This window comes from Dendrobates tinctorius, unplaced genomic scaffold (genome assembly GCF_039654945.1).
Source record: "Dendrobates tinctorius isolate UK_male_01 unplaced genomic scaffold, ASM3965494v1 ptg000032l, whole genome shotgun sequence".
NCBI lineage: Eukaryota > Metazoa > Chordata > Amphibia > Anura > Dendrobatidae > Dendrobates > Dendrobates tinctorius.
This window is the reverse complement of record NW_027361700.1, coordinates 26,915,299-26,938,450: the sequence shown is the minus strand read 5'-3', so window position 1 is coordinate 26,938,450 and position 23,152 is coordinate 26,915,299. Positions and strand designations below refer to the sequence as shown.

The 23,152-nt window shown below is 44.5% G+C and overlaps 2 protein-coding genes across 5 annotated transcripts in view; both read left to right on the top strand.

Moving 5' to 3' along the window:
* Positions 1-3,917: 3,917 nt before the first annotated feature.
* Positions 3,918-10,053, top strand: LOC141086519 (keratin, type I cytoskeletal 17-like). Its single transcript, XM_073572655.1, has 8 exons — positions 3,918-4,253; positions 5,686-5,768; positions 6,579-6,735; positions 6,947-7,105; positions 7,878-8,003; positions 8,108-8,322; positions 8,450-8,484; positions 9,950-10,053. The coding sequence occupies exons 1-8, from the start codon at positions 3,918-3,920 to the stop codon at positions 10,051-10,053; spliced, it is 1,215 nt and encodes a 404-aa protein (XP_073428756.1).
* Positions 10,054-14,934: 4,881 nt separating this feature from the next.
* KRT222 (keratin 222) overlaps positions 14,935-23,152 on the top strand; it is a 116,166-nt gene continuing 107,948 nt past the window's right edge. For 3 of the 4 annotated variants that reach the window (XM_073572652.1, XM_073572651.1, XM_073572650.1), the window contains exon 1: positions 14,935-15,141. The gene's annotated coding sequence lies outside the window, so the exon portion shown is untranslated. The remainder of the gene's footprint in view (positions 15,142-23,152) is intronic. The other variant, XM_073572653.1, reaches the window with a different exon arrangement.

The window sequence follows — 23,152 nt, the reverse complement described above, 5'->3', positions numbered from 1 at the left end:
ATCTCCACCTACAAGCCTATAGAGGAAAATAAGCACCCAAATCGCAGAGTTCATCAGTGCCTTTAGACACACCGAGGGCAGAGATTTCATGGAATCACATTCACTTTGCTTATTTAGATGATGTTCATACGTAGCGTAAATGCTGCGTATTTTCTGCTGTTTTTATTTGCACCAGAAATTTTGCTGTGTTTAAGGCTGTGTGCACACGTTACATTTATTTAGCGTTTTCTTGGCATTTTTCCGCTGTGAAAACGCTAAGAAAACGCATCCCATACAATCCAATAGGATTCCGCATTGCTGTGCTAATGCTGCAGATTTTTCCGCTGTAGAATCACATAGCGGAAAAATACGCAGCATGTTCATTCTTTGTGCGGAATCGCGGCGATTCCGTACCCATAGGATTGCATTGAAATGCTCACTTTACGCATGTGGCTATGGCCATCATGCGCAAAGTGAGCGCTTCATGTGCGGAAGGTACCGAAGGTCTGGAGGAGCGATAACTCTCCTCCATGCCCTGGGTACCATAATCCTGTAAAAAATAGAATTAAAATAAAAAATAGTGATATTCTCACCTTCCGACAGCCGCCGGAGGCTTCCCACCTGAACGCCACGCTGCCAGCATCACAAAGGTCCTTCGCGCAAAGCATCACTGAGACCGGAAGATGCCGGGAGGAGATCAGGGGCTGTCAGAAGGTGAGAATAACCATTTTTTAAATTATTTTAACATCCTATTTTGTAAAAAGTTGGTCACACTTGTCAAACACTATATATGACGAGTGTGACCAACCTGTCAATCAGTTTTCCAAGCAATGCTACAGATCGCTTGGAAAAAGCTAGCATTCTGCAAGCTAAAAACACTTGCAAAATGCTAGTGTTTAGCGGGAATACGCATGCCAATTCCGCATGCGTATTTCCCGCGGCAGGGAGTTGCAGAATTGCCGAGGAAATTTCTGCGGGAATTCCGAACGTGTGCACATAGCCTAACAGTGCAAGTGGATGCTATTTCATGAAAATTGCACCCCCTGTGGTCTAAAGATTAAATGAGCAGTTTCGGTGGTTTTTTTTCTCTAGAAGCTTCTATGTGGAGCCTAAAAGAACACATGTAAAAAACTGCAGTTACTTTTCCAAGTGCAGAATCACAGCTTTTGGCTAAGTGCCCACGTTGCTTTTTTAGCGTTTTTGCGGCAGCTAATAAAACGCATCCCCATGCAATCCTATGGGATTCTGCAGTTGCTGTGTCAATGCTGCGGATTTTACCGCTACGGAATCACAAAGCGGTAAAATCCGCAGCATGTCCACTATGTCTGTGAAATCGCGGCGATTCCGCAGCAATAGGATTGCATTGAAATGCTCATTTTACGCATGTGACTATGCCCACTATGCGTAAAGTGAGCGCTTCACGTGTGGATGTTACCCAGGGTCTGGAGGAGAGGAGACTCTCTTCCAGGCCCTGGGTACCATATCCCTGTAAAAAATAGAATTAAAAAAAAATAGGGACATACTCACCCTCCGTTGGCCCCCGGAATCCTCCCGCCTCTCAGCCACGCTGCCAGCATCTTCCGTTCCGAGGGATGCATTGTGCGAATGATCTCTGATGACGTAGCGGTCTCGACGGAGGGTAAGTATATCCCTATTTTTTATTTTTTTTATTTTTTTAACATTCTATCTTTTACTTTTGATGCTGCATAGGCAGCATTAATAGTAAAAAGTTGGTCACACTTGTCAAGCACTATGCTTGACAAGTGTGACCAACCTGTCAATCACTTTTCCAAGTGATGCTTCAAATCGCTTGCAAAAGCGCAAGCATTCTGCAAGCTAAAAACGCTTGTGTTTTGCGGGAAAACGCATGCGAATTCCGCATGCGTTGTACCCATGGCAGGGAGTTGTGGAAATGCTGCGGACATTTCTGCAACGTGGGCACATAGCCTTTCTGTACCACAAAAAAAACACATTAAAAACGTGGCTTCACATCTGCACTAAAAATGCATCAAATAAGGGGGAACTGCCTAAAATAATGCAGCAATAATCAGAAAGTATTGTTATTGTATAGTTTGATGTGGATTCTACAGAAAACAAAAAACAGTATTCTTACAATGTGTTAACACGGCCTTACAGACACATATAAAAAAAATTTTGTATAATGAAATAAAGGTGAAAACGTTCTGGCTGCTCCGACTGTGAATGAATGAACAAAGTATAATACTCAAGTCCCAGCTAGAATTGAGTTGCACAAACATATGAGGTTGTGCTGGCCCTGGCTAAACAAAAGCCACGCAGGAGATGCCAGAAGGAAAGAGTTTTGCAGCTTCCTGTCCTGTCGCCAAATAGCACTGACCTGGACACTGGACCGCAGTCTCGTGAATTGATTCGCTCATCTCTAGTAGCAACTGTCCCGTATACAGCTCAGATTTGTGTCCACGCCCTGCAGTCTCGGGCTGTTGGAATATGTTCGGTGCAACAACTCCATTCCTGAGTATGAGTGTTTATTTGCTAGATTTGTATGCTGTTCATAAAGTTAGAACAAAACAAAAAAAACTCCCAGAAGGTCACACAGGGAGAGCATGCGACTGTATTTTCTGTTTTTCCTGTGTCTGTGTATGAGAGAAGCAGCCTGCTGTAGATGCTGCACAGGTAGAGACACACAAATGATTTACTCCTGATCTGTTAAGCTTATCATATATTGTTCCTGTTTGTTCCTGAATAAAGAAGCTCTGCTGTCACACGCTTGGAGAATATCCTAAATAATCTGCTGCCCTGCTGCCAAACACGGGCATCTGCTGAATTTCTCACTACGAGCGTCCATCTGACAACTCCTGCTAGGGTAGAACGAAATGGTGAATGGGCATGGATTAGGGTGTAGCCAGGGGCATGGCCAAAATTTACCGCATAATTTCTCCCTTAATCTGTTCGTTACAAGATGGGAGGTATGGGAAACCCTAGCCTAACTTTTTTCGACCATGACCTCCATAAATCATGTGTAGCACTAAGCATTTTATTTAACAGAAATGTCTAACAAACAGGGATGCACATAGAGGGAAAAGTTGCCAATAACAATGAGTGAGGGCTTGTTTAGACGATAAGATGCTGTTTTTCATCCCAATTTTTCAAAAACGCTGTAAAAACGCAGTGCAGTAAAAAAAAACTGCATTTTTTGTGTGAACACGGCCTAAAATGAGGCCTCTTCAGGAGCAGGATAATACAACATGTGAAACGAGATCTTGGTGCTTATGTGTCCACAACTCCTTTCCTGGATTATTTGGTCAATGTCACACACTGTAGGACTGACATAGACCACAGGTATCAAAGACCTATAAAGAAGAGAACCTAGTGCAGTTATTCACCACTCATAACTATAGTAATGTTGCCAACCTATTCTGGACAGCTTATCTCCAGGGGCTCCATAGCTGACACATGGTCTGCCTCTACGGAACACATGCAGTTGCCTACAAGGTAGACACCTGCAGTATATGGTCATATCTATTACTAAACTAAAAAAACATAAAAAAGCAGGAACCTAAATGTCATTTTAATGCAGGATAGGATAAGTCCAGCGTCTTTACAATGATGATAATAATCCTTAAAACATCAGTTACACACATAATTAGAAAGCTGCCATATAAAATCACACATTATACCGTAATTATTATTTACCTTAGTAATTGTTGGCTGTTTGTCAGCACCCAAAATCTCCCCTGTGACAATAAAAACAATTTTATGTGAAAAAAAGAGATATGCATTTTATGTAAAATTTGTAATAATCCAACGAGGCTTTACATGATGTTTTATTGTATAATATAAAGTTAAGGTGACATTACACCCACCTCAGCGGTTCTGTATAAATATCTTCAGGTTGAGCAGTGTTGTATGATCCACTGACATCTTCCCACTAGATCTTTGAAGACTCAAGAGGTTGCACCATGTCTTGTCACTGGAAAAGTGGATCCGTAAGATCGTCTTGCAGCAGCGTCAGTGGTCATAGGGTTAGTAGCCTGGCTGGAGACTTGGCTTTGGGATCTGAACACTTTTCAGTTGGAAGTCATCATAGCTTAAATGATGGCTTCCTGCATGGTGGAGAGAAGGAGACCATGCAAAACCTCAACATTCGACTTGCTTCCTACCTGGACAAAGTTAAAGCCCTGGAAGATGCCAATGCTGACCTTGAAGCAAAGATCAGGGAATGGTACATTAAACACCAGCCGAAAGTAGAAGACTATAGTCCTTACTTCCGTATCATTGAGGAGCTGAAATGCAAGGTGGGTGAATAATGGTACTTTGCTCTCAACAATTTTGTCATACATTTGCAAAACCAAACAGGGTTGACGCTGCCTTTATTTTATGGCTTTATGTACCATGTAATCACTCATCTGGACAAATAAGCAATAACGATCTGACAATGAAAGATCCATCAAAACAGATTTTGGGCCTGTCCTTCGAATGACTACAGATCTTTGGGTTCTAGAACACTTAGGCTTAAGAGATGGTGGTAGCATCAATACTCAGTCATTACGCCATCATTTATTACACTCTCCAGGACTTTACATTGATCTTCTGCTACTCACATCATCGATTATGATGTCTACAATCTCTGAGTAGCAAATTAACTTCATTCATTTTCTAATTTAATAGCTTAACGTATAATACACTTCAGAAGTAACCAAACTAATTAATTTTTTGAAAATTTTGAAGACTTTAAAAAATTAACTTGATTGTGTCTCTGTAAACATACTATGTCTATGCAAGTAGATTGGGTTGACCCAAGTAGATTGGGTGACCAGTGTTTCTGTTCCACCTATCCTGATTACAGCGATGTGTCGTAGTTGCGTTGTAGTTTTGATAAATTAACTGTTTTATCATGAAATTATCACTAGGGGACCAGTAAACCTGTTGCCATGTAGTCCTCTATATTTATGAGCTCTTTATAATCTCGCCCCCACCACTCGCTAGCAGCTTTCTGCTTATGCACAGTGTCCACACAAATCTGTCAATAAAAGGGGTGGGTGGGTATAGAACTGCTAGATCTACAGCAGATACAACAGGGATTTTATCAAAACTAGTAAGATCTATATACTGTAGCTGGAATCAGGATTTCTGCCTCGACATAATGCTGCTCTCAGATGGGTAGCAAAAACCTGGTGACAGATTCCCAATGAAGAGTGTCCCATTACAGTGGAGTACCGAGTGGTAGATCTGACTTTGTAAGTCTACATGCAATAATTGGACAAAGACAAAAAAGTAATCTTTATTAGACTACCCATTTAACCATGGTGTCCTACAACGCAATCTATTGACACTGTAATTTGGTTAAAGAAAAGAAAAATGAATGAAAAGATCCTGGAGAAAACTGAGTCCCTCAGAATTTGCCTATGAAGAAGAAAGTCAACATCACTTGTATGGCCTTAGGCAGAGATATGAAATATACGGGACCTGGTATTAAAGTTATGGGTCACTTTACTCTTTATAGGGTTTTGATCAATAATAGTGTCTGATTTGTCCCTACAATTAGATTTCATAAGTTTCTGGGTGTCATTAGCATATTGGATGTAGAACTGTTGTGTTTAAGCTTCATGATACAGATCTTTATAGTTAAGCAACTTGACAAAATAGCAACCTATATGAATGTGGTGTCATGTATAGAGCAGCATATGTTATGTCACTGTACTAAAATGGGTTCTATCCGAATTCCAGATTTTAGCTGAAAGTTCTGCAAATGCAAATCTAGTCCTGCAAATCGACAATGCCAAATTGGCTGCAGAAGACTTCAGAATTAAGTAAGTAGAAATTGTCTCTACAGATTACTTATAAATTGATTTGGTGCTGAATCTTTCCTTCCATATGTGTTTTTAGCACTCTGCGGGTCCGCAGCAGTTTCTGCTGCATTGTGCAGTGCCATTGTTTTTAATGGTCAAACCAAAAACGCTGTGCACATGCTGCAGATTTTACCGCGCGGATTTGTTGCGGGTTACAATCCGCAGCATGTCAATTCTTTGGGCGGAATCCGCTGCGGTTTCACACCTTAACCATTGTGAGGTGTGAAACTGCAGGGCTAAACCTCAGGCTAATCCGCAGGTAAACCGCAGGACTTTTGACCTGCGGATTTTTACAAATTCGCGGGGAAAAATCCGCAGCTCTCCAAACTACGTGTGCACATAGCCTTACATTGTGGGTGTGCCTGATGGGAATATACCTAATGAGGGGAAGGTGGGAATCCCTGGATGTAAGTATACTGCCTTGGTGTGATTTTCATAGGGAAAATTTGGGCTTCATTATATTAGTATTAGGGGCTCAGGGTATCACTATTGTGGGGAGGGAGGCAGGGCTGAATGAAACTGCTTGGGGGTGCTCAGAATGTGGCTCACAATTATTTCTCAGAGCTGAACGTGGCTCTCAAAGTAAGGATGGGGATCACTGTTGTAAGACCTGTGGAAAACAGATCCAGCATATTCATTATAAGTCCCAATCTGGGTGTACTATCCAATGTGGACATGAGAAATATAAAAATTCAGCAATAAAGTTACCCAAGTGCTACAAGGTGCAAGTGTCACCTATTAACAACTCTCATGTGTATTATCTGATTTTAGGTACGAGAATGAACTTTGTCTGTACCAAAGTGTGGAATCAGACATTTGTGGTCTCCGTAGAGTGTTGGATGAGCTGACTTTTGCCAGGTCCGCTCTTGAGCCACAGCTTGAGAGCTTGAAAGAAGAAATTGAGTGTCTGAAGAGAAACCATGCAGCGGTATTCAGTATTTTTTGCTGTTCTTTTGACATTTCTTGATAATTTGGCCTTATTCATGTTCTTTGTTTCCCAACGTTTAAAGATACCTTTAAGTATAATAGTTCTGTATTCCGCATATATATATATATATATATATATAAGTCTTAGTGATCCTTATCTGAATCTCTCTGCTGAACCGACTGTACATATTACTTTTTTCAATGTTTGAAAGGAAATGAACGCCCTTAAAGGAGAAAGAGCCGATATTAATGTGGAAATGAACGCTGCACCAGGAGTGGACTTAACCAAACTTCTGAACGACATGAGGTCTCAGTATGAAGAAATTGCTGAGAAGAACAGACAGAAGGCCGCAGAATGGTTTAATGAAAAGGTGAGACTATATTGAGCAGACGTGGTAAAATGTTATATGAAAATGTAGACTTTTAATAACAGGTGAATTATTATGTCCCTTGACTAGTCTTATCAAGTTAAAATTCCTGTCTGCCATAATTATTTATTCATCTTGATTGCTTTTCTTAATGTCAAAGCTTTGGTTAGTTAAATTTCTCCAAAGATAGTACAATTCCTCCACATGATATTATTATAATTTATTATTATCATAGCGCCATTTATTCCATGGTGCTTTACATGGGAGATAATGATAGGTGCCTCCCAATATGAGAAGATTTTGAGCTCAGTTGTCAACAGAAGGGCTTAATATTGCAGAAGAGATTTCCCAAGATGTTTTTCATATAAAATTGTGAGAAGTCAAAAATTGGTAATACACAGTAGATATAATTTTTTTGAAGCTATAATTTTAGTCTCAAACAAATTATTGCGGTCTACAAATTGCTCCACAATGGCAGATTTGGAGGATCGAGTAGAATCATTGTTCCTTCAGGGAACTTAGGTCACTGGTAATAGTCTATCCCCTTCTCCCCAATAAAAGAAAAAGGAGAAATAATTATTGACCTTCATCCAACAAGCTGAACATTGAGAAGACTGGGAAAGTGTTTTCTTGACCATTAGATATTTGTTACCTTTTAATCACATAATCAAAACAAGGACAAGTCAAACCAAACTGTTCAAATTATAACAAAATTGCTAAAAATATCAAAAACTATGGCTCATCAATTCTGATTTAATATTGATTTATGCTTTAGAGTGCTGAAGTTAACAAAGAAATCTCACACAGTAGTGAGATGATTGAGTGCCACAAGACCCAACTGACCGACCTAAGACGCACCCTTCAAGAACTGGAAATTGAGCTACAGGCCCAACTTGCCATGGTAATTATGAATCAATTCCTTAGGAACCAGTCTTAAAGATTTTGAATATATGTAGATTTTATTCCAATGTAAAGAGAAATTCAACATTGTTGACTTTTTAACAGAAAAAATCCTTGGAGTGCTCATTGGCTGAGACAGAGCACTGCTACAACACTCAGTTGTCACAACTGCAAGAATATGTCGGAAATCTGGAAGAACAATTGAGTCAGCTCCGCAGTGATTTGGAAAGACAGAATGCAGAATACAAGCTTCTTCTAGACATCAAGACTCGTTTGGAAATGGAGATTGAGACTTACCGCAGACTAATCGATGGAGAATCGTAAGTACGATAATAAATGCTCCACATAGGATAATGGAATGTTACAATTGGACTTATTAAAACCTCTCAGGAAATACACAAAGTACTAAGATGATATATTACATTGTTTTTTTATTCCTTCTTCCAGATGGTGCCGCAAAGAAGTCACAATCCCTTCCAAAGGTAAGTTTATAGTCTGAATATATTAGAAAGAGAGAGAAACACAGCATTACTGTTCTACTGAATATATACAGTATCATAGCAGCTTCATTCTTTCTAGTCCATGGCATACAAATATCCAGCAAACACTACCTATAATCTACCGTATAAAACAGAATGATCAATTAATCAAAACGAGGAATCTAGCAATCATAAAAAGGAATTAAAAAGTCATATTTATTCCAAAATCTTTAAAAATATGGTGAAAAATGAAGGGAAGGGTGAGTAAAATCACCTGAATTATGCGTTTCAAATCACGATGGCTCGTAATCATAGCCTATTCAAGACTTTCGGGGAATAAAAAAGGGTATGATTAAGAACCATTGCGCTTCAAAACGCGTCAGTTAGTGATTTTAATCACCGGTCCCTTAATTTTTTCACTATGTTTTAGAAGATTTTGGAAAAAATATGACTTTTCAATTCCATCTTTTTGGAATTGCTGGATTTCTACTTTTTATTCACAGTACTACTCCACCCGGTAACGAGCTGGGAATTTGCCATGTGTTCATCCCTCCCTGATTATTTTGGATGCGAGAGCCACACCAAACCTTGGCAGAGCTGAAAAGAAATTTTTCTTTATACTATTAGTATCTGCATGCATCAACAGTATCTGCCTAGTTCTTATAACCCGCTGCGTCTATGCAGTGTAAAGGTAGTAAGTAATAGGCAGTGTCTACAGTACCATTGTGATTAGAAACTATTAAGTATCTGTAAAATCAACATGCCACAGACTACTTAACTTTTACCAGCATTAATAGATAGTGCTGAAACACCTACATATTACCTCATACCTACAGGGCCATAGCACCTACATGCGTCTTTGTACAGTACAATAGTACCTGCATCCCATCTCACACCTACAGTGTGTCGGAATGATAGCAACAGCTGCAGCTTATTCAGGAGGGCCGGTGTACAGCTGCAGCTTATTCTGGGGGGACGGTGTACAGCCGCAAACACAGTGCCTAATATTCCTTTGTACCTATAGTTTTATAGTAACAGCATAATATTTTATACCTAGAGTGCCATAGACATTGCGTACTATATATATATTACCGTGCCTTATATCCACAGCACAATAGTACCTAATTACCACCTAATACCCTAATCCCATTATAACGCTAGGTACCAACAGTGCCATAATGCATATATACTAACATGTACTTTTAGGTGACATAGTAGCTAGACAATAACTTCTACTTGCAGAGTAAGAGTATTACCGTACTACCTTGTACCTACAGTTTTATGGTACCTACATATTATCTTGTACCTATTATCATACATCTTACAATACCTATATACTAGTTGGTCCTTAGATCACTACGGCACCTACACACAACAAGTACATCTAGAACCATTTCTAACAATATATTGTCAAAAAATGTCACAAACAGCACAGCTTTCCATAACCAATACTCTTCTTTCTCTTAAGAGCCAAGTAAAACCAGGAAAGTGACAACAATTGTGGAAGAAGTGGTCAACGGCAAAATTGTATCACAAAAAGTGAATGCAACTGAAGAGAAATTGAAGATTTAACCATTTCATCATCATCTTCACCATAGTCTGTGCTGGATGATGCACAGCTCGCTTGGGAAATGGGCATAACGTATCTCTTTGCTTTCACTACTTAATAAATCTTATTTAGCAACTCATTATTGTTATCTCATTATTATACATAGAATCATAGAATGGTAGAGTTGGAAGGGACCTCCTGGGCCATCTGGTCCAACCCCTGCTCAAAGCAGGATTCGCTAAATCATCCCAGTCAGATGTCTGTCCAGCCTCTGTTTGAGACTTTCAGAAGGAGTACTCACCACCTCTCGTGGCAGCCTGTTCCACTCATATACTTATCAGGAAAATATAAAACAAGTTACCAAGACATTGCCAAATCTAGACAGTTACTGGATGACATATGCATGGGTTGTCAGATAATGTAGGATATCTCATAATATATATCAGGTCTTAAAAATTCTAAAATAAAGAATTTGGGGAGATCTGAATAGGGAATGAAGAGCAGAATAGAATAGGGTGATACCCTAAGGGCAAAAATGGGGTGTAATCGGTGGTAGAAATCCAGTGATGGTGCCTCATGGCTGGAGACAAATTCTTCCAGGAGTAAATTTACCAGATTGGATGTGTCATGAAGAAAGGGCTGCACTGCGGAAAAGGAGGCTTGGCAATCAAGATAACGCGTTTTATTAGTAGCCCATTCATCATGATACATCCAATCTGGTAAAAAGAAAGAAATTATATTAGTAAAGTAAAAAATAATAAAAGCTGTGCTGGAAAACATGGAACAATCCTTAACAATGATTAAACCTGATCACACCACTTTTACCCTTAATTATTCATGGCCATGCAATATTACAGGACTAACTTCAAATTTCTAGACACAGAGAGTCATACAGAGAGAACCTTATGTAATCTACAACTCACGCTTTGCCAACTACAAGCTCCCTGATGGCTGCGTACTTGTAAGACTCTCGAAACTCAGAGGATCATTACAGGTCAAGCAGTGCAGTCGTCTTTTGAATGTGACACCATAATCCACACATAAAAGCGGCAAATACAAGAAAAAAATATTTAGGGTCAAGTAAAGGCATGTTCTAAAGCGTACATTAGCGATTTACATAATTGTGCAATAACTATGTCTATATCTCCCTGTGTCATTGCAATTGGCATCCACTAGCCAGGAAGAATAAGGTGCCTCACAATTCTTTGGCTTAAGAGTGACTTTAGGGACAATGGGCTTCACGTTATAATCACGTTATCATCAATGTATCTCTACTCTCAGCTCACCTACCACAGTTCATTCGCTGCCCTGGGTGTGCGTGGGCGACCCAATTTTGGCGTCACGAACAGGATGACGAGACCCGATGCCATCGGGTTCTGTGTGCCTTGGATTTACAACTTTTGAAAATGTGCAGAAGACCAAATTTAATAGACTGTAAAATGGACATTAGAAATGGCCGCTGGCGCGGAGAAGAAGGGCGTGAAGAGATGGGAGATCCTAAGAAAAGACCGCGAAGAGCCTTGGGCCGTCCCCGCCTGAATTACTGTGTGACCGATGCATGGCCCACCCCCCGAGGGGTTCGTATACTGGCTTGGTATGGAGGCGCGGGAAGAAGACGCCGCCCCCGGAGGGAGGGGCAGAGAAAACCAGTGGTGAGCAGAAGGGCGGAGCAAGAGGAAGAACGCCAGAATGCCATTTTGGAGAGTGAGGGAAGGAGGCCTGCGGAGCGCAGGGAAGTGCAAACCACCGGCGCCATGGCTGACGGCTCCAACCCGAACTCCGGAATGAACTGCCAGCAATTAGAAGATGAAATCGCTGAACTGACTACCCGTCTGCAGCTATGAAGAGAAGCGCTCGGAAAGCTGAGACAGCAGCGCGCCCCGGCGGGCCCTACACCAGCGGTACCACCCTCTCCATCGGTACCCGCTGATACCGCACTGGACTGTCCCCGGGTGGCGCTGACCTACACATCTACCGGAACCCCCAACGGTGGCACCGCAGGCCCCAGTAGGCCAAAGCAGGTCCCGGGAGGAGCAGAATGAGGCCTATTGCCAAGCCACCATTAAAAAGCTGGCGATGAGTACTGGGGGAGGGAGCAGAGGAGAATGGCTGTACTGGGCCCGGACTTGAGCAGGAAAGAGAGGACCCGTGCTGGGCATTACGGTTCCCAGGATGCTGCAGGTCCTTAACGTCAATCGAGAACGGGGGTTCGGATTTATTGCAGACCCCAAGAGGATAAGTGACTTATTCTTTAATCGGAGGGACGTTGAATCCCACTTGCCTAAAGGACACCCTAAAAGAGACCTGCAGCCTGGGGAGTATGTGACCTTTACCCGGCATGAGGGACTCAGGGGATGGTACGCCCTGAATTTATGACGTATCCCTGCAGAGTTCATCGAGAGGTACCTGCCATCGAAACCAGTCAATGCCCCTCCATCCACCGGTACCACTCAGACTGCTCAGGTACCTGATCCTAGGAACCAGGCTGCTCTTGCAACACCTCCAGTTCGGCGGCCCAAACCAAAGATCCCTGGCTTGACACCGTGGGAAGAGGAGTACCTACAGATTGCCAATGACTACTTGGAATCTGGTAGCAACTAAGAAAATCTACATTTACTAAATCTCGTTACCCAGGAGGGTTTGTTTGCACCAGTTGTGCCTTGTTTGCTATCATGTTTTTTCGGTAGCACTTTTGTTGCCTGTTTTTCTACAAATGGAACTGTGGAGATCATGAACGCTGTGTGATCCAAAACTTTCTTGTAAATAGTTTGCACCCCTTTGGGTGCTCTGTCTTGGTTTTACATATAAAGAGACTCTTTGCGAAGATAATGTTTCTGCATGGACACTTTTTGAAGAATGATGTCTACCTCAAGGGACACTGCAAGAAAGCCCGGCTGGGAGCAGTGTTCAGCACCTTACAAGAATTTTGAATGTTTTATGATAACGTATTTGATAATGTTGTGTCTTATGAAAAGTAAATGTCTTTTATAGAATATTTGATACAGAGAATTAGAAAAGTTTTGAGATAGAATGTGAGAATTGAATAAAGACTGAAGAATTGAAAGTGACAGGTGACAGGCCAAGAGTAGATGGTCAGTGTCTTGCGTCCAGTAGAGAAGAAAGAAAGAAAAAGAGAATAATTGATAGAAAATGTACTAAAGAAAATGTGTTGAGTATAACACTTTTGAATTGAGAATTGCACTTAAGTAAATTTTTGATATTAAGATAGGAAGTTAACCTGTTTGTAACGTTTAAGAAATGTGCCTCCTACATTAGGAAGATTAGATAAGTATTGTTGAATAGCATTTAAAAATTTTTGTGTGTTCCTGTATTGTACCTTTTGTTGTCTTGCAGCCCGCGGATGTGCTGTGTTTAACGGGGGGGTATGTGGCACCCCTGAGGCTTCAGTCGCCACAGAGGTACTGCACCTTCTCCTAAGGTGTAGTGCCCCACCATCCAGGTAAGGTGGGAACTCCTGACCACACTCCACACCTGCACCCCACACACAGGATAGTTCAGCAGGGACCCATCCATGCTTTATGCTGGAAAGGTCATAGGGTACCTTTTGTGGTCCCTGGCTTCGTAACACGAGAGGTGCTGGGGAGGCGGGTGGAGTTAGATATAAAAGAGTGGGAAGAGTGAAAGAGGGTTAGTTGGTTAGAGGAAGAGAGAAGATGGGTGTCTGAGGGACGTGCTGCAGCAGGTCCCAGTGATCTGGGCTGCTGGCACGAGAAAGACCAGAGAAAGAGACTGATAAGATTGATAACCTAACCTTCCATAAGAGAGATAGAACAGATCGGAACGAAGGAGAATAGAAGGACGGTGGGAAGCAGGTTGACAAAGAGAGAGAACCCTTCCAGTCCAGAGAGCGCAAAGGCCGGGGCCCGGTCCCCGAGGTTGATTGGATCTTTATGTCCGGCAACAGACACCGGAGGAGTAGTGAGCCACTAACGCCTTGCTCCCATCATAGACTTGGGACACAACAGCAACTGAATAGAGAGCTGGGACGCAGTGAGGAGTCCCCGAACAGGCTACAGCTGTCTGTCATACAAGTAAAGACTAGGAACACCTAGAGAGAGGCATTCCAGGGTAACTGGAAGTACTGGAGTGCTTCGCACCTAAAGGCGCCTTGGAGGAGTCGTTCAGTAAGGTACATGTTGGCGGAGTGTGGAAGGGAGAATCCTATCCTGCCTGGAGGTTGGCTGGAGCCCTGACATGGAGAACACAGTACGGAGGCAGGCAGTTGTATGAACTGCAAACAGTGAGTAAAGCTTTGGAACCGCATACTCTGGTGTCCTCCAGTTATTCCAGCACCACTACACCTGGGCACCAGCCTCCATACCATTCTGCGCCTCTCCTCATCCACTGCACCTACACTGCCCTGGGACTACAGCTCCACCTGTGGGGAGCTATACCATCTCTGCTGCACCACACCATCAGTCCCAGTGGATCTGTATGCAGCGTTAGCTTACCATCTTACTTGCCAAACACCACAGGTGGCGTCACGAACTACCTAATAAACTTTAACACCACTAACATCACCGCCATTGATATTGGGCGCCCAGGGCCACGGACCGGGTCACCGCTGCTGTGACACTTTCCTGTCTTGATACCGGCCCGGTACTGAGTACCCCCGCTGCCCTGGGTGTGCGTGGGCGACCCACACTCCTGTTTTATTAATATAATATTGTATATGAACGCTATACAACGTGACATCATACTGAAATGGCAGTAAAGTCATTTCTGCTGTAAAGAGATATAGCTGTGTACCAAAGTCCATGATCTTGAACCTACTCCTGAGAATAAAATATATCCATCCATGCGCATTGGCTCTGCTGTATACTGCTGTTCTGTTGTACTCAATCTACTAATACCTGAAGGGGGATCTAGAACTGGTTGGAAACTTGACGAGCAACATTCTCAGGGAAAGGAACATTTCTGACAAGAAGCAATCAGAGGAAAAGTAAAGTTTCTTTCAGGTAGAGCGTGGCAGATCTCTGAGGAATATGCTCATCTCTACAACGATTTGCTAGATCTTATCTTGTATGAAGGCACTATGATCACCGCGAGGTAGACAACGAAACAATCCCAGGACACTTCTCACAAGATCTGTAAGTACCATTGTTTTGGAAAATGCTGCTCTTGAGAATTGGTGCACGCACTCGTAAGAAGAGCAGGACACTAAATAAACAGATGTCCATACTGCCAGGTTATACCAGATCGATATGTACACAACACGTGGAACATGTCTAGTCAGCCCCATATCAGTGTGGAAATGTTTTTACTATACAAGTGGATGCCATATTATGAGGCGATTGAAACGTAAGTGGTTGCTTTACTGTTGTGATTTTTGCAACAAGAGATATAGTGTGAAAAATGACCACGCGTTTCGGTGATTTTCACTGGAGCACAGCAATCATTTCCAGAAGCTTTTGGATTTTTGTGTCATTTAAGTGTAAGTACTAGTGTGGTAATACTATAGTTCACATTGTCAGGTTGTAAATCAATGTCACTACCTGGGGACATTTAAAAATATGTTTACACGCCTCTTTATCAATTTGTGTTACTTGAGCTTGTACAGAAGAACAATATTTCAATAAGGAGTATGCAGCTGACATAATGAGATGACACCAGGGCTGTCAGTACACGTGTGTGACCTAAGAAGTCACACAGGCCTTCATAGCCCGTAAAATCAGGGCTTGTGCCTCTAATACTACACTTGGTTCCTGAACCTACAGTATGATGAGACTGAACAGACGGTATCTTCAATCCTTAGCATATTGACTTGGCAATTGGTCATTGTTAACGAGCTATCTGGCACTGTCATTTGGCCACTGAATGTACTGTATATGTGTCCAATGTAACCCACGAGTACAGATTCTCTCATGCGAGAGAATCAGGCCAATTATGCTAATGACACTTGGTCAAAAACAAGTGTCATCTTACTGTGATCTGATTCCCTGATGAGAGAACTGCAGCACAGGGGAGGAGAAGATGGAGAACTTAATTTCTCCATCTTCTTCATTGTCTCTGTAAGCGTACATCGGACTGCAGTTGGATGGCATCCGAGTGCAGTCTGATGTTTTACACACACCCATTGACTTGTATGGGTGCACCGTGTTCCATTTGTAGAGCCACTTGCAGCACGCTGTAATTGTTTTCTCGTGCCAAATTGGCATAGAAAAAAAATTGCATATCTGAACTGCCCCATAGTATAACATTGTTCCTAATGCGATCTGATAAAACACTTGTACAAATTATACGCTAGTGTGAGCGAGCCCCAATGATGGGTTTGAGTAGTACAAACAGTGTGTCAAAATAATGACAGTCCAGGAATTTTTGGTTCGCTAAGACTTTCAAAATTTGATACATATGGTATACATGGTTCCAGCACCATATGTACGACCTTAATTTTGCACCAGTTTCCTATTTCACACAGTTTGACACATGAGCATTTATTGCCTTGTATACTTTGCCTTTTGGTGACAAAATTGGTGTATTCACAAAGCTGCTTTTCTATAGGGAGTATTTCTCAAGAAATGCTGTGCTCCACCATACTTTTGTTAGTTTGTTTAATAAGTCTTTAGATTTTTTTTTGTTAATTCAAACATATCTCTGGATATGGAATTTAAAACACTGTCCGGACCTTTACAAAAAACTTTGTCCAACTGTAAGAGCTCACGCGAGGGGGCCCACACGGAATGCACGTTGGGGCTGCGTGGTCTGATGGCACACAAGGACCTATATGGTTTCTAATCTAGAACAAATGGATTTTAGAACACGTGAGAAATCGTGGCTCTTACAGTTGGACAAAGTTTTCTGTGAAGGTCCGGACAGTATTTTAAATTCCAAATCCAGAGATAAAAGACTTATTAAACATAGGAACAAGAGTATGGTGGAACAAAGCGTTTCTTGAGAAAACAGGATTTTGGTTGCTTACTGTAAAATCTGTTTCTCAGAGTCTTCATTGGGGGACACAGAAACCGTGGGTGTGTGCTGCTGTCGCTAGGAGGTTGACACTATGCATGAAAAAAATGTTAACTCCTCCTCCGCAGTATACACCCCTCCGACAGGCTGTAGGACAATCAGTTAGTGAAAACGCAGTAGGAGGAGACATTATCATGTAAGTCAATCTTTATATAATCATTACAGATAACAAAATCATGGGAGGGCGCTGTGTCACCCCAATGAAGACTATGAGAAACAGATTTTACGGTAAGCAACCAAAATTCTGTTTTGTCTTTCGTCTCATTGGGGGACACAGAAACCGTGGTACTTCCAAAAGCAGTCCCTGGGGTGGGAAAAGACAGAAATTTCCTTCAGATCGGAGAACTCACCACTGCCGCCTGCAAGATTCTTCTGCCTAGGCTGGTGTCCGCTGAAGCATAAGTATGGACGTTATAGAACCTTGAAAAGGTATGCACGGACGACCATGTGGCAGCCTTGCACAATTGCATGGCTGATACCCTGTTCTGTACCGCCCTAGAGGCGCCCACCGCCTGGGTTGAATGGGCCTTGACCCCAGCAGGGAACACCCTGTCCTTCACTCGGTAGGCTTCCTGAATTGATATTCTGATCCAGCATGCAATTGTTGCCCTAGAGGCCGGCAGGCCTCTTCTCACCCCATTGGGGGTAACCAAGAGCAAGTCCACCTTCGTGAAGGGAGCGGTTCTGGCCAGATAGACCCTTATCGCCCTTACCAGGTCTAGCTTATTCAAAGAATGCTCCAGAGGATGGGTTGGAGCGGGACAAAATGACGGAAGGATTATATCCTCGTTCAGGTGGAAGGCCGATACCACCTTCGGAAGAAAGTTAGGAGGAGGCCACAAAACAACCTTGTCCTGGTGCGTAATTAGGAATGGAGGGCAACAGGACAATGCCGCTAATTCTGAAACCTGCCTAATAGAGGTGATGGCTACGAGAAATACCACCTTCCAGGACAACAGAGACACAGGAGCTTCCTGAAGGGGTTCGAAGGGTGAACCTGTCAAGGTTTCCAAGACCAAGTTAAGATCCCTTGGAGTCACAGGGGATCTGTAAGGAGGGGCTGGATGTGCTACTCCTTGAAGAAAGGTCCTAACCTGTAAGCGGGAGATCAAATTTCTTTGAAAAAGAATAGAGAGAGCAGATACCTTGCCTTTCAAGGAACTTAGGGCCAGACCGCCATCTAACCCTGCCTAGAGAAAAGCTAGGACAGATGGCAGGGAACAGAGCATAGGTGTGATGTGATTAGACTCACACCAGTCAAAATAGGCCTTCCAGGCATGATAATAGACCCTGGAAGAGGATGGCTTCCTAGCCTGGATCATTGTATTAATGACTCCGAAATGGTCCGAAAATCCCGGGATTAATAGTCCGAAAATCCTGCTACTCTCAGCATTGTGGTTTCAACGGTCATGCCGTCCAATTGATCAACCGAGAATTCGGGTGGTAAAACGGCCCCTGAGCCAGAAGATCTGGTCTGTCTGGGAGTCTCCAGGGGGTGCCTGCGAGAAGATTGATAAATTCTGAAAACCAGGCCCTCCTGGGCCAGTACGGGGCAATCAATATGACCGGCACCCCTTCCGCCTTGATCTTCTTTAGCAGTCTGGGCAGGAGAGGAAGGGGAGGGAACAGGTAAGGGAGTCTCAGGAATGACCAGTGCATCGACCCCTATTGCTAGAGGATCGTGGTATCTTGGGACAAACTGTTGGAACAATCTGTTCTGTCGCGATGCCAGGAGGTCCTCGTCTGGAGTCCCCCATAGTTGGCATATCCGACGGAACACATCCTGGTGTAAGGACCATTCTCCTGCCGTGAGCCCCTCCCGACTGAGGAAGTCGGCGGCCGTGTTGTCTGTGTCGGGAATGAAAACTGCCAAAATTGCCGGAATTGTGGTTTCTGCCCAGTTGAAGATTCTAGATACCTCCTCCAGTGCCCGGAAACTTCTGGTTCCCCCTTGGTGATGTATGCCACCGCCGTGGCATTGTCCGTTTGAATCTGTACTGGCTGGTTGTTGAGGTATCTTTCCCAATGTAGAAGTGCTAGGAAGACCGCCCTCAGTTTTAGAGTGTTGATTGATAGTGAGGATTCTTCTCTCGACCATCATCCCTGGACTGTCAGGTGACGGAATACCGCACCCCAGCCCAGGGGACTGGCATCTGTAGTTACTACCTGCCAGTGGACAGGGGGAAAAGGCCGTCCCAGATGAACGATGGGGGAGGTCAGCCACCACTTGAGGGACTCCCTGGTCTGAATGGAAGGGAGGAAGGGGCGAACCAGCGAAGAGATGGACCTGTCCCAATGAAGGAGGATGTTCCTCTGTAGTATCCTGGAACGGAACAGGGCAAAGGGTATTACCTCTGAAGCTGTTACCATCCTTCCCAGGACTCTCATGGCAGCATGAAAGGATAGACGCCGAAATTTCAACAGAGAGCGAATTCCCTGCTGCAGGGTAATCCACTTTCTTTCTGGGAGAAAGACCCTCGAGCGGCGGGTGTTGATTACCATTCCTAAGAATTCTAGGCGTTGTGTTGGCGTTAGGTGAGATTTCTCCCTGTTTATAATCCAACCAAACCGGGACAGCATGTTTAAAACTACCCCTAGATTTTCCTGGGCCTGAGCAAAGGAGGGCGCTTTGACGAGAATATTGTCGCGATATGGCACCAATATTACGCCTCTGACTCTTAATATAGCTACCATCACTGCCACAATCATTATGAAAATTCTGGGGGCTGTTGCCAGCCCAAATAGCAGGGCCATAAACTGGAAATGCTACTTTTGGACAGTAAAACGCAGAAACCTTTGATGTCCCTAAAAAATGGGGACGTGTAGGTAGGCGTCCTGGATGTCTATGGAACATAGGAATTCCTGATCCTCTATAGACGTAATTACTGACCGAATCAATTCCATCCTGGAATGGCGTAAGCGGACCCATCTGTTTAGCCTTTTGAGGTCTAGTATGGGACGAACTGAGACATCCTTTTTTGGTATAACAAACAGGTTTGAGTAAAAGCCGGCAAAACGTACCTGCTCGGGAATGGGGATGATTACTCCTGCGTTGAGGAGTCGATTGCCGCAGAAAAAACTTGACCCCTAGCAGCGTCTTTTGGTTGCGATAGAAAGAAGCGATCTCGCGGAAGGACATTGAAGTCTATCTTGCATCCTGTCGATACTACCTCCTTTACCCAGATATCTTCTACTGAACTCTGCCAGACATCTCTGAAGAGGAGAAGGCAGCCTCCTAGTCAGGGAGAGGTACTGAAAAGGGAGTTGGACTCCCTGCTGATGTCAAGCTGAAGTGGCTCTGCCCGGCCCTGACCTGGTAGTTCTGCTGTTGGAACTGCGGAAATGCCATGAAGGGGTGGCCCAGAAGGATACCTTCCTCCTATCTCTTGGTGCATGCAACCTCTGTGGGCCCTCAGCATAAGTGCCTGTCACTGGGGTACGGCGAAAGGGCTGAGCCCTATGTTTGAAAACATATCGACAAGGCTTGGCCTGGGGGAGAAGGAAGCGTGTACCCCCCGTTGCATCCTTAATGATTTGATCTAGCATTGACCCAAAGAGCCGGGTGCCCTGAAGCGGCAGATTGGTCAGTGATTTCTTTGAGGGCAAATCAGCCTGCCAAGCCCCTAGCCAGACTGTCCGCCGGACGGCTACCACGTTACTGGATGCTTGAGCTGCGCAAGACGCGGCATCCAGGGATGATAATACCATATACCTCCCGGCATGGGAGATTTGATCTGCAAATTCCGCCAGTTCCGCTGGTGGTGCCCCGGCCAATATGCCCTGCCTAAGCTGTTTTGCCCATTCTGTAGCAGACTTGGCTACCCAAGCTGAGGCGAAGGCTGGACACAATGTGGCGGCTGCTGCCTCAAAGGCGGATTTTGACAGGGATTCTATCCTCCTATCATTGGGATCTTTTAGGGCTGCTCCACTGGCGAGTGGGAGGACTGTATTGGTAGTGAGTCTGGACACTGGTGGATCCACCGAAGGGGAGGCGGTCCAGTTGGCGGTGAGATCTGGAGGGAAGGGATATAGAATCCCAAAATGACTTTCTCTCTGAAATCACCTGGTTGGGTTTTCCCTTTCCCTGGCCAACACTTCCTCAAAATCCTTGTGGGAGCCGAAAACCCTAGAGGGGGACTTATGAAGCTTAAATGAAAAAAACCTGATCATTAGGTTTTGATGTGGCGTCCCCAATGTTAAAAGGTCTCATTGACTGCGGCAATGAGGCCCTGAATCATATCCTTGACTTGGGACTGTTCTGGACCGTACTCAGAACCCTCCTCTGAGTGTATCTCCGATAATGCCTCGCCTGATTCCGGGGATGAGGACCGGGAGGAGGCAGACAGCCAGAGGAATTCTGGCAGTGAGATGGAGTGAGAAGGGGACCTGGGTTGATGGTCCTGTCTAAACCTTTTACGGCCTCTAGAAGGCCCAAAAGGAGTCTCCTTTGGTGCTCCTATGTCCACTGGAGTCTGAAGTGGCAATCTGTTAAGCGCCGTTACCAAGGTCTGTGATACCCTGGTAAGGTCGGCCACGGACTTGGATAAGGAAGAGGCCCATCCTGGACACTCGCTGTCTCCCGTGGCGATGGATGGCCCCTGGGCGGCAGGCAAGGTGCTTCCCCCTGCTCCGGGGGTAATGTGGGAGCTCTGGCAGGCAAAACGGGGGGTTGCACCTGCTCTCTATTGTAGGTGACACTGTGGTTCTGCTGCAATCTGAGCAGAGTGGCGAGGACTGACCTGAAGGAAGCCTGACATTGCATTTGGTACATACAAAATATTTGACCAAGGTCACAGAAGCGGATGAGGAGGAGGAGCGGGACTGTTCTCCCTTGGGCATACTGACAGGTTTTACCTGGTGCCGACCGTCGGGGGTAGAAAGCGGTGTGAGGGAGCAACCTGTAGTGCAGTACTCACATACCCACGACCTGTGTGCCCGCCGCAGCTGCCACCCGAAGGCTGGTGAGGGTGAGAGAGAGAGCGAGGTGAACAGCCCTGCCTAGAAGCCTTACGAAATCCCCGCCCGGAAGCGGTGGGCGGGGCCCTGCTCTGGCCTCCTAGAGCACCAAGATGGTGCTGATACAGGAAGAGGAAGCTGGGGGTGGAGCCTGCCGGAAGCCGGAATCTAGCGTCGGCCTTGCTGGGCTCCTGCTGGAGCCCGGGGCCATAACTCCGCCATGGGAGGGGGCTGTAACCGTGCTGCACCCCGTGCTTGAAAGTAAGTGTTGGCTTTTAACGTAAGTATAGAGCCATGGGCTGTAAGCCCGAGTGCTGATTACAGCGGTCACATTCAGCCAGAGCGGCTGGTGAGCAGAATATAAAACGCTGCAGCCTCTTACCTCCAGTTCACCCCGTAACAGGGGTCAATTATCTGCATGAAAAGATTGCTGTCCCAAACCTTATCTGCAGGGCGTCTCTCTCAATCATCAGGCTCTGGTGGGCGAGTGATGGGAGATGAAGGTCAGGACCAAGAGCTGCCACCTGAGCACGAGTCCTGTGTTAGGGGATAGGGTCCTGCCCGTGGGATTCATGAGGATACGGGGTGGCTGTACACGCCGTACTCATGATCCCGGTGTGGGAATACAGATGTAGCAGATCTACTCTGTATCCCTCCATGGTTACCTGAAAAGGAACGACGCACATTGAGGTAGGCATGGGTCTGCGAGAGACCTCTGTCCACCTCCTGCTGACACTAAGCAAAACTGATTGTCCTACAGCCTGTCGGAGGGGTGTATACTGCGGAGGCGGAGTTAACTTTTTTTCCTGCATAGTGTCAACCTCCTTGTCACAGCAGCACACACCCACGGTTTCTGTGTCCCCCAATGAGACGAAAGAGAAATACTTATCTTGTGGCCTAATCCCTTGAGGGTTGCAAATCCAAATTTTTTATAGGCAGGCAGGAGCAAACACAGACAGAAGTGGGCCTTTGTGCAAGAACAACATATGGGCCCCTGGCAGCCCAATAGCGCACCATAATGCACAATTCTTCTTGTAGTGGAGGTGGAAGTGGGGCCCCTTACCTCATGGGCCCGTGGGACCCTCGCACAAATAGTACGTATGCTGCTGTAGGAAGGACATTATTCATCTACAGATTGTATAGTTGTCTTTATGAAGACAAACATACGTCCATTGAAAC

Bases quoted from the DNA above. Each gene is read 5' to 3' on its own strand.
- LOC141086519 (XM_073572655.1), top strand. From the start codon at position 3,918: ATGTCTTGTCACTGGAAAAGTGGATCCGTAAGATCGTCTTGCAGCAGC. The intron at 4,254-5,685 runs GTGGGTGAATAA...TCCGAATTCCAG, and splicing joins TTGAGGAGCTGAAATGCAAG to ATTTTAGCTGAAAGTTCTGC. The intron at 5,769-6,578 runs GTAAGTAGAAAT...ATCTGATTTTAG, and splicing joins GCAGAAGACTTCAGAATTAA to GTACGAGAATGAACTTTGTC.